Genomic DNA, 15,575 nt, shown 5'->3' with positions numbered 1-15,575 from the left:
GGGAAGAGTGGCTGGAAAGCTGCCTGGCAGAAAAGGACCTGCGGGCGTTGGTGGACAGCTGGCTGAATATGAGCCAGCAGTGTGCCCAGCTGGCCAAGAAGGCCAACGACATCCTAGCCTGTATCAGGAATAGGACTAGGGAAGTGATCATCCCCCTGTACTCGGCACTGGTGAGGCTCCACCTCGAGTACTGCATTCAATTTTGGGCCCCTTGCTACAAGAAGGACATTGAGGCATTGGAGCGTGTCCAGAGAAGGGCTACAAAGGTGGTGAGGGGTCTGGAGGACAAGCCTTATGAGGAACAACTGAGGGAACTGGGGTTGTTTAGCCAGGAGAAGAGGAGGCTGAGGGGAGACCTTATCACCCTTTACAACTACCTGAAAGGAGGTTGTAGAGAGGTGGGGGCTGACCTCTTCTCCCTGGTGAAAAGTGATAGGACGAGAGGAAATGGGTTCAAGTTAGGTCAGACGAGGTTTAGACTGGATATTAGGAAACATTTTTTCACTGGAAGGGTTATTAAACATTGGAATAGGCTGCCCAGGGAGGTGGTGGTTTTGCCATCCGTGGAGGTGTTTAACAAAAGGGTGGATGTGGTAACTTAGGGACATGGTTTAGGGGTGGTTTTGTCAGGGTAGGTTGATGATTGGACTTGATGATCTTAAAGGTCCCTTCCAACCTTAGCGATTCTATGATTGAGAAGAAAGGCCATGTGTATCCTAAACAACACTTATTTCACTCACTTGCACTCAATCTCATTGATTTAATTGTCTCACCCTTAGTGCGTACACAAGTGGTCTGGACAGAATCACTTGGTTTTGACAGTGAAAAACACTGGCTTTTGTGTTCTCCTACTGTCTTGGTTTCTTTTTGATTGGCAGTGATGATTTACTCTTCTGACAAGCATTTTAAAGTTGTAGGGATTGAGTATTTTTCGGAAAATATTCCCAAGACTTAAATTTTTTTGCTTTCCTTGTATCTCCAGGGTTGTTCTTGATCTTCAGGATTGAGTGCACGCTCAGTAACTTTGCAGATGACACCAAGTTGGGCAGGAGCGTTGATCTGCTTGAGGGTAGAAAGGCTCTAGAGAGAGATCTGGACAGGCTTGATGGAAGGGCTGAGGCCAATGGTATGAGGTTCAACACGGCCAAGTGCCGGGTCCTGCACTTGGGTCACAACAACCCCATGCAGCGCTACAGGCTTTGGGAAGAGTGGCTGGAAAGCTGCCTGGCAGAAAAGGACCTGGGGGTGTTGGCTGACACCTGTCTGAAGAAAATCATAGAATGGTTTAAGTTGGAAGGGACCCTAAAGATCATCTAGTTCCAATCTCCCTGCTGTGAGCAGGGACACTAGACCAGGTTGCTCAAAGCCCCATCCAGCCTGACCGTGAACACTTCCAGGGATAGGGCCTTCACAACTTCCCTGGGCAACCTGTTCCAGTGTCTCATCATGCTCAGAGTGAAAAACTTCTTCCTGATATCTATTCTAAATCTCCCCTCTTCTAGTTTGAAGCCATTACCCATTGTCCTATCACTACAGGCCCTTGTAAAAAGTCCCTCTCCGGATTTCTGGTAGGCCCCCTTCAGATACTGGAAGGCTGCTATAAGGTCCCCCTGAAGCCTTCTCTTCACCAGGCTGAACAACCCCAACTCTCTCGGCCTGTCTGCAAAGGAGAGGCGCTCCAGCCCTCTGATCATCTTCGTGGCTCTCCTCTGGACCTGCTCCAACAGGTCCATGTCCTTCTACTGTTGAGGGCTCCAGAGCTGGATGCAATATTCCAGGTGGGGTCTCACCAGAGTGGAGTAGAGAGGCAGAATCCCCTCCCTTGACCTTCTGGCCACACTTCTTTTGATACAGCCCAGGATATGATTGGCCTTCTGAGCTGCGAGAATATGAGCCAGTAGTTTGCCCAGGTGGCCAAGATGGCCAACAACATCCTGCCTTGTATAAGAAATAGTGTGGCCAATAGGACTAGGGGAGTGATTGTCCCCCTGTACTGCACTAGTGAGGCTGCACCTTGAATACTGTACTCAGTTTTGGGGCCCTTACTACAAGAAAGACATTGAGGTGCTGGAGCGTGTCCAGAGAAGGGCAGTGAAGCTGATGAAGGATCTAGAGCACAGGTCTTATGAGGAGCAGCTGAGGGAACTGGGATTGTTTAGCCTGGAGAAAAGGAGGCTTATTTATTGCTGTTACAACTACTTGAAAGGAGGTTGTAGCGAGGTGGGGGTTGGTCTCTTTTCCCAAGTAATAGGTGATAGGAGAAGAGGAAGTGTCCTCATGTTGCACCAGAGGAGGTTTAGATTGGATATTAGGAAAAATCTCTTCACTGAAGGGGTTGTGAAGCACTGGAACAGGCTGCCCAGGGAAGTGGTGGAGTCACCATCCCTGAAGGTATTTAAAAGACAGGTAAGTGTAATGCTTAGGGACATGGTGTAATAGTAACTTGGCAGTGTTATGTTAACCGTTTTACTTGATGATCTTAAAGGTCTTTTCCAACCCAAATGACTCTTGTTTCCTTATCTTTAGGTCAGGTGCTTATTCATCTTCTTGCTGCCTGATCATTTAAATGAAGTCAGGATTACAGTGCTCTGTAGCAATTTACATATAGCATTCCTTTCAGTCTCATTCTGCTCTTGCTACTGATGCCTTTATGTGCACACATATTTCCTTTCAAATTTAATTAATGCTAATTCTAATATTTCTTTTCTCAATCTCTACATTTCCTCCCCCATTTTTGTTAGAGAAAAGACAGATGCAATACTAGCAGACCAGCTTGCTTGTCTGTTGCTTCAGTGCCTGTTCCAGTGACCTGATGGGTGCATTGATTTGTGTTTGTAATGCTGTGATCAGCTCCTTTGATGGCAGGATGAGGTGACAAGAGATGAAGCCCATTCACCTCAATACTTTTGGTCTTAAAGGTACTGCTCAATCAGGTTTGGTTCATGATTCCAGATCAGAAAAATGTAAATGTATCCAGAGGCATTCTCCTGGCATGTCCAGATTCCTGTCGAAGCTTCCCCCATCTGCAGTCCCAAAACACAGGACTTCTTTTATTTGTTTTAGATGCTACCAGCTTGGAGAGATGTCTCTGTTTTTTAGTTATGAAGTTACGTGCATTAGGGAGGGAGTCGTCTATTCCTGTGCAGGTGATTTTTATCTGAGCTAAATGTCTAAACTGGCTGTATGGAGAATTGACTGAGAGAAACAGACACTTCTGATGCATGATTTGTCTGATACTAAGCAGATATTTTAAATGGGCTATGTGCTTTAGAAACTAAATGATGTAAATGTCTAAAGTTACATGAGTGAATCTTACAGCTGTGCCTCCTTAGTTTTAATATTGAAATTTATATGCATTATAAAATGTAGAAGTCTCTGGTTTTAATCTTTTTTTTGTATTAATAGTTCTTTCTAGAATCTCCTTTCAGGATTCTGGATCAAGAAATTGATCACCTGATGCAATCACTTTTCTATTCCTGGCTTGTGACATGCATTTTTCTGTTGTCTTTGAGGGGCCATGATAAGTATGTAGGCAATAGTTAGGCTTTAGCAGAACCCATCCCTCTTTTTGAAAGTATAGTTTAATTTACTTAGCAGCATCGCTTTTTTACACAGCTGCAGCCAAAACCTGATATTTAGGATTTCATCATGTTGCGTATTAATTTTCTCTGTGACTTCGTGAAATGAAAGGTACCAGCTGAGGAATCAGAATTCAGCTCAGCCAGCTATCACGTAGGGATATGAACAGGAAAGAAGCTGTAATGCTGATCTACAAATGCATAAACTCGCAGTGCCAAAACTTGGAACTGTCAGAAGGATCCTGATGACCAAGTTTTACATGTAACGTACCAAATACAACAGTCTCTCTTATATCCCTCTGGCTAGCCTTACACACACACTTCCCTAGTATGTACGCTAGCTTCCTCTTCCTTCTCATGTGACTTTCTCGGTCATACTTCTCTTTCACAAAGGGTGAACATGATGAAGACCGTTTTGGTAATAAAATACAAAAGAAAATATTTACACACATGTGCCACTGCATGCCGCACTCCAGAATAGAGCATCTTGTTGAGTTAAGGTCTTATTTACTCTTAGAAGTGGCAGAATTTGTACATGAGTCTCACATATGTCTCTAAACATACATCTTTAAAATGTAGTAGTCCTAAAATGACCTCTGAGTGTTGGGCTGAGGTGATACATGGTCAGAAGGACACACGATGCAATAGTAAAGTGGTGAAAACAGGGTATGCATGAACAGAGATGAAAAGGTTGCTGAATGCAAAAGATTGACCGGGCTTTATTTGTGTTTAGTGGAGTATAGAATAGGAATTTGTATTTTATTTTATGAAAACCAGGCTTTTCTCATCATTAACAAAATTTAAGTTGAGCCTTTTACAGATGGCAGTGCAAAGAAGCCATCTTATTCTGGTGGAAGTAACTAGCCACCCTATACTATATATTATTGCCAATATCTTGAAGAAAATGTATGTTGAGACTGTTAGAGTTTCATCGAATAAATCTTATTTCCTTCTAAGGCAGTTTGTATTCTTTTTGTTTACCCTGTCTGTGTGGGCCTGAGAGCTGCCATACCCTAAAGGACACTGCTGCAGCTGCAGAGGTATGAATGTAAACAGGAGTGGGGGTATGGATGGAAACTAAACAGTAAACTTATCCAGACGAAACAACATAGAAAAAAAGACAGCTTTGATTCATTTGCATGAGGAGCAATGGAAGCATAGAAACTGTCAGTTACAGGCTGAACAATAAGGATAAAGGTTGCCAGAGTGCTTCACACTGTTGCATACTCAAAACAACTAACGTTTAGAATTTTACTCTCAGCTGGCTATTGTTCTGCTTACATGAAACTAGAACTTAAATATTTTCATTTAGTTTGGGGGCTTTGGTATTTACTGTTTCATGCCTTTTCTTCTTTTAAAGCTAAATTAACTATTGACTACAAAGCTCACGGCTCAGCCGTATTATTTTACTTTGTGTCCTGAAGCATTGTCCTTTGCATTGTCCTATAAATTGTGTTTGAACTGATGTGAAACTTGTAGAAAGTATGAATACTTCTGTGGGGGAAGGGGAAGAAGTGATTTGTGTTCAAGTTCTAGAGTTGAGGTTGGTAAAGCCTTGAGAAACTTAGTTAGAGCACTCACCTAGGAGGTGGAACACTTGGCTGACATTGATCTGGAGGGATAGAAACCCCACTGCACCTTCTGTGAGAGTGCTGCACCTTTCAATGTGTCATATACTTAGAAGGACACCCTTCTTTCAAAGTGGGACCACTGTGCAGTCACGAACACAGGAGTCGCATGCCAAGAAGAGAGAAGCGAGCAATAGCGTGATTCTGTTGTTTAGTGGTTGAGCATCTCAGCTGAGGGGAAGAGACTTCTGTTCCAGGCCCTGCTTTTGGAGCTCTTTCTGTGTGTTGTCCAGGAAAGAGCTCATTTAAAATGCCCACATATCCTAGTAAGAAAGGGCATAAAGAACTTCCTTGGTTCCAGTGGCATAGCTTCAACGGGAAGGAAGGGTTGTCTACCCAGCTGTTCTATATATCCTGGCATTCTCTCTGGAAAAGCCAGATGTGAAGGAAGAGCCAAGAGGAAGGCAGTAAAAGTAGGTCACCTACTTCCCAACTGTGATCAAAAATTATTACTAATGAGACCAGACACCACTAACCCTATTTTCTCTTCTCCTCCCTTTCCTAACTACAAAGTAGAATCCATGTTTTTTATCAAACCTGATATTCAAGCATTTTGGGTATACTCAAAGAATATTTATCAGGGCTTTACTGAAGGCCTCAGCCATGGAAAGAAAGGCTAAACCCACTTAGGGCTGACAGTGCTAAGAATTCCTTGATGAGATGACATCAGACCAAATTCTGAGCTCAAAACTGTGTAAAACAAAGTTCATTTGAAATCATTGTCATATCAAAGACAGGCTTGAAAGTAGGGTCTGGGGATCTTGTTTTGCTGTTAGAAGCTTCAGCTCCACCTAATATCCACATCAGGTGCTCAAGACTGTCCTAGTAATCTACCCAATGCAACCTTTCTTAAGAACTTTATGCATATAAATTAATTAAACATTTTGGTCCATATGTGTAACCAGAGCACTTTCTTCTCATGCTATTGATCAAAAAAGCAATTGGTAAGAACAGAGTAAAAAATGTCTGAAAATTGCTTTTGATTTTTCTTGTTTTTCCATATTAGATGCTAATAAACTGCTACACGTAGACTATTAATGCTGACCTGTAAACTGTAGGGTGTCAATACATTCCAGTGTTCATAGTTTATATGAATGTTCCATGTTAACATTTTACAAAAATTTGTTTTGTAGACTGCAGTGATGATGCATTTCGTTGCAACACAGGAAAATGCCTAAATTATACCTTTGTTTGTGATGGATATGATGACTGTGGAGACCTTAGCGATGAACAAAACTGTGGTAAATGGAAGTTCTATGTTTTTCTGAAGTCTTCAAGATAGCAGTATTGCCTGAGGCAGCAGTGTTGTTCCTTAAACCACTGAACCAGTAGTATACCCTGCTGTTATTCTTTTTGGGCAAAGTAAAAACAGCTCACAAATTCTATATGCAATTTGAAAAGGTTTAGAGGAGAGTTCTGGGTCAATTGAAATTTTGAAGGTAGTGGTATTTTTAAGGCACATTCTGATTTGAAATTTGTTTTAAATTAATTCAAGATGTTATGATTGCTTTCTTACTAACTTTGTTGAATTTAACTGAGATTAAAGCAGACAATAAAAGGCTACACACTGGTGATGCCAACTGTTTTATAGCTGAACTGTTTTTACATAAGCTTCATGGTGAAGTTGTATGTTTTGATGATGAAATTCTGTGTCTTTCAAATTCTGTTTTCAATCAACTTTGTGTGTTCTGCCTCCTTATATTTGTCTTTCTACCTACGCTTGACTTTCATAGGAAAATAATGAAGTTTTGCCATAAAAAAAAAAAAATCTTCACATGTAAATACTGGAAAACTTTGAAAGCCTTATTTTTCTAACTTTTGCTCCTGGTACTACACCTGAAAAAAATTAAGTGCTCTAAAATAAATCTTTAAACATTAAAATATTATTTCTCACCTTTTTTTTTTGTTTTGCTTTTCTAAGGAAAAGCACAGAGAGTTTCAAAAGTAAAAATCAAGGCACAACTGTTTCTGAGATTTGTTTTACGTTTCTTCTCCAAATTAAATATACTCTAAGATCTTTCACTACTTTTTGTCAGATCTGGTTGTTTTGTGTTTTGTTTTGGGTTTGATGTTTTTTTTTTTTCATAAAATGTCTTCGATTAAAGACTTTTCTAAACATTAATCTGACTCCTACGGTTCCTATCTTGACATAGTTTTTTTCTATGTAAAACTTAAGATCTAACTTTTTCTACAGGCTATAATTGGGTTTCATAGCAGATTTGGCAGACTGGACTATGTCTATGCTCCCTATTTATTTTGATGTAAAGTCAGCCAGCTCAACAGAATGGTTTTCTTTATTTGTGGAATCATTTGGGTAGAAAGAGTAAGATAAAGATTGGAATAGTTTCTTTGTAGATCATCCTTATGGAAAATTCTGAGCATATGGAAAAAAAAAACCATAGTTCCTGATTAAGTGCCAAATATGGTTGTTGAGAAACATTTTTTTTTCCACTTTTTAGTGAAAAAATAAATGTAAGGAATGATTTTTTTCTGATGGCAACTGAAACTGTTGGGTAACTGAAAATCATTCCATGAGATGGGAAGCCAGAAGATCTTTTAATCTGCTTTAAAGATCTAGAAACTTACTTATTTGTAAATGGAAACAACTTGTGCACCTCAGATGAGGAACAAGTGCATCACTCTCTATATAGGCAATAGAATTCAGAACATGTGTAGCTACCATATGCAAAAAAATCTGCAGGTACAGAAAATCTCTTATTGTAATTTAATAACTCAAAATGGCTTATTGGTGAGAATGTTTACCTTATAGGCATAAAGCAATTGATCAAATATCTAAATTATACAAATAGAACTTAACTTTTTTGTCCTCAAATTTGCATTCTATTTAGATTGTAATCCAGTGACACATCATCAGTGTGGAGATGGGAGATGTATAACAGCTGATTGGGTATGTGATGGTGACCATGACTGTATAGACAAATCAGATGAAATCAATTGCTGTAAGTACCCTTAATCTCTAAATTAGTGTTTTCTTGCTTTAAAAATAAAAAAAACCCCACCCAAATGTAAAATAAGTAGTATGCTTACTTATTATTTGTGAGGCAAAACTATAAGTTTATTTGATTTCACAATTGCACTTGACAAATGCTCCTTCTGGTAGACAGCTGCAGCAAATTAAATGTTTGTTGTCGTTGTTGAAAAGTACCAGCATTGCCTTGTGTTTCAGCTTCTTATTAATTACAGAATTAGCTTTTTGTTGATTGTAATGTTCCTGTTAAAGAGTAATGAATGAATGTATATAACCTCTCAAACTATAGGTGTTCTCAGTTTGTGACAGCTCTCTGATATGTCTGTATGTAGTCTATCACACCACCTCGGAGTTTGGACTTCTGTCTGCTCCAGTGATCATGGTGTATATCTGCAAAACAGCTATCCTAGAATATTGCTGAGGTTGCAAAGTCAAGTCTTGGAGTGCTAGCACTCATTTTAATGTGATTAAAGTTCTCATAAGTCATATGTTTATGCAGCTTTGATTCTTGCTGTCATTCAGTGCTTGACTTCACAACCACTATCCTACAATTTTCCCTAAGAACCTAATCTGAATAAAGGAATGTAAGTAAGTGGGCAAAGAAAAGGTGACAATTTTTATATGAGTAAAAATGATGGGTTTTTCTTCTTGGAAAAGCTGAACCTTCACCTCAGCCTGTTGCTAACACCTGACATACATAGTTTCAGTCCCTGTAGTTAAAGATTAGTGCAGCTGTAGGCTATTGAAAACATAGCCTACATAATGAAAAAGTGACCTTCCAATACTAAGCAGTGTTATTTGCTCCTCCTAAAATACCTTCAAGATGATGTTCAAAAATAATTAAGCCCTTCATTAACTGAAGTTGATCAGAATACGATGTTTTTTTTTTTCTCTAGCTTGTCATAGTCAGGGTCTGGTGGAGTGCAGAAATGGGCAGTGCATTCCTAGTGCATTCCAGTGTGATGGAGATAACGACTGTAAAGATGGAAGTGATGAAGAAAACTGCAGTGAAAGTAAGGATATCATTCATTTTACTCTTACTGAATCTACCATTGACTGCTTTGCTCTGAAGTGCCTTTAGCTAAAGCTGTCTGACAAATTTACTTTCTTTGCCTGTGAAATACCACTTGCTAAGGCTGGTTGGTGTCTGCTTTCCCACAGCAAGTTGTAAGCAGCATTTTATTAGTCCTTAAAAACATAAAAAGTTAAAGAAATAGAGGTGATTTTTGCATAATATTTGGTTATCTGACATGTTCAGCTGTTACCTGAAATAAATGAATACACACTCACATTGTCTGCACCAATTAGAAGGTGCTATCACAGGAATTGGTGTCATTTAAGGAGGGGTTTTCTCATTAAAATCTTTTTTTCACCAGAACTTGGGAGTCAGAGAAAGGATGGTTTCATAAGTAAACTAATGATTTAGTGTGACTGAGGGAAAATATAAGAGAATGTAAATTACCACAGCTACCTAATAGTAGTCCCATGATGGATTGTATGAAAGAAAAGGAAATCAGGCAGTTTCTTGAGCACTGCCGCATGATTTCCTAAAGACTTGTGTCCTGTGGTATGTTTTGATGCTCAGAAAGAGATGTTGTCATATTGTTACAGTTTCAGTATTTGAAGGTATTTTTCATATGTAATTCTCTTGTTCCTGGTAAGATATAGGTTCAAATTGCAGCTTTCCTTCAATGAAAGAACTGTTAATGTCTTTCTCTTATGACTCTTATTTTTAAGAAATTAAAGGAATTCACTTTATTAGAAACCTCTAGTGCTGCCAAATGTAGTGGTAATAGGACAATGTATTCAAAAGTTATTACAGTAGAACAGACCTGTGATTAGAGATAAATACAGAGTGTGGCTAAATAAGCCTCGTTTCTTCAGGAAGCCAGTCTAGAAGAAATCCTTTCATAAGTGTGTCTACTCAGTCCCTTCTGTTCCTATTAAGTTCTTGGGATCTTTCTACTCCAATTTAAACATCTCCATTCCAAAATATAACTGAGAAGTTGAAACACAGAAATTACCCTTGTTCTTCTGCGCAATAAATGTTGATGTTACAAAAAGGTTTTGCATGAAATTTCTTCTGGTTCTGATTGTGGCAATCTAAAAACTGAGCACCAAGTTTTGTCCTTAGTTCTGACTGTGCAATCTTACAAAATGGTTGGTTTTTATTCTTCATCTTTCCTGATGTCCAGCCTCAGTCTTATTGCTCTTCTTGCTGCTATGAAACTATAATTTTTAATATAAAAGAGATGAGGCAGGAGAATGGGATAAATTGAAAAGTACAGAACTTTTTAGAGCATTCTATAAGCAACCATGTAAACTTTTAAAATTCACTCAACTTAAGCCTCTTAAATTTGTTTATCACTAGTAAAAGAGAACTTAAATGAAAATGTTGATGCATGATCTGGGCTGGAAGTCAGTAATGTGTTTTGTTTTCACTGTTTATTGCCTCTGTGGATGTTAAAGAAATGGTTAAAAATCTTATTTTGGCAAGATGAGCAGATATAGGTTCAAGGATGCTAAATGCAGAGGAGTAGGATGGGGTGATAATTATGTAGTCAATCATCTCACTATATGATTTTTCTGCTTAGCGTTAAACTGCAAAGCTTTTAAACATGAAAGTTTTCCTTGTTCTTATTATTCATTCTTCAGTGTGCAAAACCGACTGTCTAATATTTTGTGATATTGTGTGGAGCAAAATTCTTCCTTTATGCAACCATATTCTGTCCATCCTAAATTTTCATGAGAATATGTAGGCAGAATTGGGACTTCATTTGGATTATTCCTCTTTAGTTCATTGCAAAGTCCATGTAAAAGCAAGGCAGAATTCTTGTTTGTACCTTTCTTTTGTATTTCTTATATATGTTGTTGATCTCAGCAAGTACAGGAAACATAATAGGACATACACTTAATACAAAGACTTCTTTGCTGTACAAATCAAACAATTTGGATATGCCTAGCAGAGGCAGTGAAGTTAGGGCTGAAGTGATCTGGAATATTGGTTTTGTTACAAACATAGTAAATACTTGAAATTGGCATAGAAATTTAAGGTCAAAATCTAGTGATTTGCCACTTGGCGATATAAGGGTACAGGCATCTTGTGTAATAGTACAAGTATGTTCATACAGGGATTGCAAATGACCATTGCTTCATCTACATCCAAATGAGAAAAAATGGTCTCCTTCGCTACATACCTTGAGGAAATTTAAGGTATGGCATCTATTATCATTACTGCTGTCATTCATATTGTGACAAAAGAAATCTAATATAGGTGTACTCACAGCTGGTTCTGTGATCCCTTCAAAAGACAGGGTAGAGCGTGTTTATATAAATTCAACATTGACTGTGCTAGGATCAAAAGAATTTACACTGAAGCACAGAGATTTTTAAAAGAGTTGAGAAACTCTTCCACTGTGGGTTAAGAAGGAGTTAGAACAAACTTTAAAAACTGAATTTTAATGCAAAGATTTGTGATAGCTTTAGAAGTCAAAAGTTTTTCTCTACGTTTCAAGTTCTGTTTTGCAATCAGACGCACCTGTAAAATAAGACAGTCAATTGCTACAGCAAAAGTAAGTACCTCTTTGCTTCAATATATAACGTGTATGAAGGGAAGTAAATCCACATAATTATGAATAGATATGACTGCATTATCAGTTCTTTGGGGCAAGGCTGATTGAAACAAGATGTTTCTTCAGCATCTTCTGTACGCCCAATATAAGGATGCTATGACTGAATGTTTAATGTCCATGGACAGTAGTGCAATACAAACACTAAGCAATAGTTTCAAACCATTGTAAACAGGATGAGATGATAAAATCCAAACTGTTCAGTCTCTGTGTACAGAATAGTAAGTCAAATGACTAATTTTTCATAAGTCATACGGAAGAGAGAATTTAATGGTTTGGAAAGGAGCTATCACCACTTTGAGACAGAGAGAAGTCCAGGGATCTGTCAGAGAAACTAACTACCCAGGTGATGTGCTCAGAAACTTTTTGATGAAGTGCTGGCTTTAGTTATTTGGAATTCCATGTTTAGGAACAAAGTCTTTTTGGGTTTCTTGTTGTTGTTGTTTGTTTTTTAATTGGCCAAAGGAGGACAATAAAGCTTCAGCTCTGACGACCTTTCTTCAGGATGGTTTTTATTGTCCACCAAAACAATCATAAAATGAGAAGCAGATCAGCTGAATGCCACTGAAGAATAATTCCCAGAGGGTATTCTCTTTCAGCTAGGACCTATTGTTCCCTTTGAAATCTGATTTACATGACTTCTCATATTCTGCCAGAGGATTGTGGTTAAATGGCTTTCAGAGATCCATACCTCTCATTCCGAAACTGGGATATAAATTCTTATATTAAACATATGGGTAAAGAAAAGTGACATCTGGACAGTGCTGCACACTTTTCTTCCTTACTGTACTTGAAATGCTGTAGAATGCTTATTCAGCTATGTAAAGGAAATACTTAATTGTAATGTAAACTCTGTATGTTTCATCACTACACTCCAGTAATTTTGGTTAGTCTGGTGAATAATTAGAATAGTAAATTTCTGTTTTCCTCAGGTCAAACCCTCTGTCAGGAGGGAGACCAGAGATGTACTTCCTGTCCTGATCCCTGTGGAACTTCTCTCTGTGAGATGAGAAACAGCCAGACAAACTGCAGTAAGTAGGTCACATGCTTCATACTGTCACTGTTTTAGGGTGTTTTAGAGTATAATGAGGATGCAGGGTAGGACACAGTAAGTAATACTTTAATTTACTATCTAATGCCCATGTGTAACGATTAAGGGCAAAGTTGAAACAAAAGTTTCATCATAAGTCTCAATTATTCATGTTCTAAGAGATACTCGTAACATTTGACGTTGAGATATTTTCCCTTCTGTGAATTTTTGGTACATTCTTAATGGGTGTTTGCAGTTGCACTTTTCCTTAGCATTTAAAGACATTCAGTGTTTACATAAAGTCAACAACATAGTGTAAGTGTAAAGCAGAAACTACTGGTTTATTTTTAAAATATAAGAAAACATAGTACTGCGTTTAGTAGTCTGGAGAACTTTTAGCCCTTTTATGAAGAAACAATTTTGATATTCAACTGGCAAAACTAGTTATTCTTCTGACCAATGCATATTGTAGAGGACTGGGGTCTTCAACACTGTGTATTTTCATTTCTATGGCTTGTACTATACCACTCCATGTAAGCCTCCTGCACCCACTGTACACTTGCTTCTGAGTAGCTCCCTTTCTCATGTGTGCAATGCAGCACTATGAACAGATACTTGAAGTGTATTTGGCTAGGTCTTGAAAATGGGGCAGAACCATATTCAGAATTATTCAGAATTAATTAAAACTTGGTGATGTGTTAATACGGTCGCATCAATTCAGGTCACCTTGGCACGTGGGCAGGCTTGCCCTTGCTTACATATGAATGTGTTGACATATCCTATAAGTGCTTTGTGCTGAGCAATTATCTCTGCAAGGTATAGTTTGGCACTATATCGTGGCTTGTTTCAATACCGTTATTCCATTTAGGTTGGAATGCAGATGGGAAGGTGAACTCATCCAAACTCCACAGTCTCTCTGAAGTAGTGACTGTCACCCACAAGTGTTTTTTTGAGACAGGCACCATCCATGCTGGGGCATCTATATGCTGCTGAAGTAAAGATGTAAGATACTTGGGCGTATACACATTACATGTGTTCTATCAATGCTTCTCCTAATTTTTTGAAAAGGGACAATCATAAGTACCATGTTTAGTATTAGAAGGAAGTTAGTTCACATCTTTGGTCAATTAGTCCAAACTCCTGATCAAAGCAGTGCCAATTAAGTCATGTGGCCTGTGACCTTGTGCAGCTGAGTTTTGAGTATTTCCAAGGACAGAGATTCCACAGCCTTTCTGGAAGACCTGTTCCAGTGTCAGGCCACTCATGGTAAAAGCCTTTTTTCCATATATGTAACTGGAATTCTCTGTGTTACAACTTGTGTCTTTTGCCTCTCATCCTATCCCTGCGCACTTCGAAGAGTCTGGCTCCATTGGCTGTATACCTTCCCATTAGGTAATTATTCACAGCGATGAGATCTCTCCTTAGCCTTCCTTTTTGATGGCTGAACAAATCTTTTCCCAACTTTTGACTGTAGATCATGTGATCCAGTCCCTTAATCTGCTTGGTGGCCCTCCACTGACCTCGTTCCAGTATGTCGATGTCATTCATGAATTGGGGAGTCAAAAACCAGGGCACAATACTCCAGATACATACCAGTACTGATTAAAAGGGAATGACAGCCATTCATCTTGTCAGAGACAGCAATCAGATTAATCAGATGTGACTTTCCCATGATAAATCCATGCTGGCTGTTTCCAGTCACCTTTTTTCTTCATGTGGGGACATGTCTTCCAGAAGAAACTGGTCTATAATCTTCCTGGGAACTGAGGATAGACTGACTGGACTGTAGTCCATTGGATTCTCCTTCTTGTCCTTCCTAAAGACGGATGCAATGTTTGCCTTTTTCCAGTCATCGGGTGCCAGGGTTGCCATCACCTTTTGAAGATGATATAAAGCAGCCTTCCAATAACATTCCTTAGTGGAAGCTAAGGCAGAAGAGACATCGAATACCCTGGTGTTTTCCATGTCCCTGGTCACTAGTTCCTCTGCCCCAGTGAGCAGCAGACCCACGTTTCTCTTATGTTTCCATTTGCTGCCACTGTACTTACAAGAGCCCTCCTTCTTGCCCTGTACATTGCTCAGTACTTTCAACTTTAGCTGAGCTTTGGCTTTTCTAACTCCATTCTTGTATGGTCTGGAAATCTCTACATTTCACTTAAGCGCTCTATCCCCTCTTCTGTATATTTCTTTTTTATGTTTGAGCTCAGTCAGGAGATCTGTGTTAAACCAAGGTGGCCTTATGCCACACTTGCTTGATTGCTTTACATTGGAATGGACTCTTCCTGTGCTGTGAGGAGGCTCTCCTCTAAGACCAACTTGCTGTCCTTCAAGCAGGTATCAGCATGATTAAAATTTTCACAATTGCCAGTGCCTGCAATCATGAGGCATCTCCCAGCTCTCTGAAGAAGGGTTCATCTACCTCGTCTTTTTGCTAAGGTGGTCTGCAGCAGATGCTTACTATGTACATCACCTGTGAAGGTCTGTCCTCTAGTCCATATCCATAACCAAACTATTCAGGTGAGAAGGAACCTTCTAAGGTGATTGGAGTAGTAGGTGTTGGGCTTTTTTGCTTGCCTGTTGTGAACCAAACCATCATTCTGTGTATTGCAATTCATGGTCAGATATAATCTCCCATGAAAGGTTGCCCCCCTCCTGGTGAAAAGTAAGCAATATATCTTGGGATACACACAGTAATCAAGGAGAAATCAAACATGAGATATC

At 39.1% G+C, this 15,575-nt stretch overlaps 1 protein-coding gene across 1 annotated transcript in view; it reads left to right on the top strand.

Annotated features, from left to right (window-relative positions):
* The window catches only part of CORIN (corin, serine peptidase), a 152,148-nt gene that overhangs the window by 87,618 nt on the left and 48,955 nt on the right, over nt 1-15,575 (top strand). Inside the window, exons 6-8 of the mRNA XM_009885012.1 lie at nt 6,340-6,447; nt 9,092-9,208; nt 12,757-12,855. Coding sequence (XP_009883314.1) covers nt 6,340-6,447; nt 9,092-9,208; nt 12,757-12,855 — 324 coding nt within the window. The remainder of the gene's footprint in view (nt 1-6,339; nt 6,448-9,091; nt 9,209-12,756; nt 12,856-15,575) is intronic.

The sequence above is a fragment of the Charadrius vociferus genome, unplaced genomic scaffold (assembly GCF_000708025.1).
Source record: "Charadrius vociferus isolate BGI_N301 unplaced genomic scaffold, ASM70802v2 scaffold134, whole genome shotgun sequence".
In the NCBI taxonomy this organism is placed as follows: Eukaryota; Metazoa; Chordata; class Aves; order Charadriiformes; family Charadriidae; genus Charadrius; species Charadrius vociferus.
Note: the sequence above shows the minus strand (reverse complement) of the source record. Positions and strands in the feature narration are given on the sequence as shown.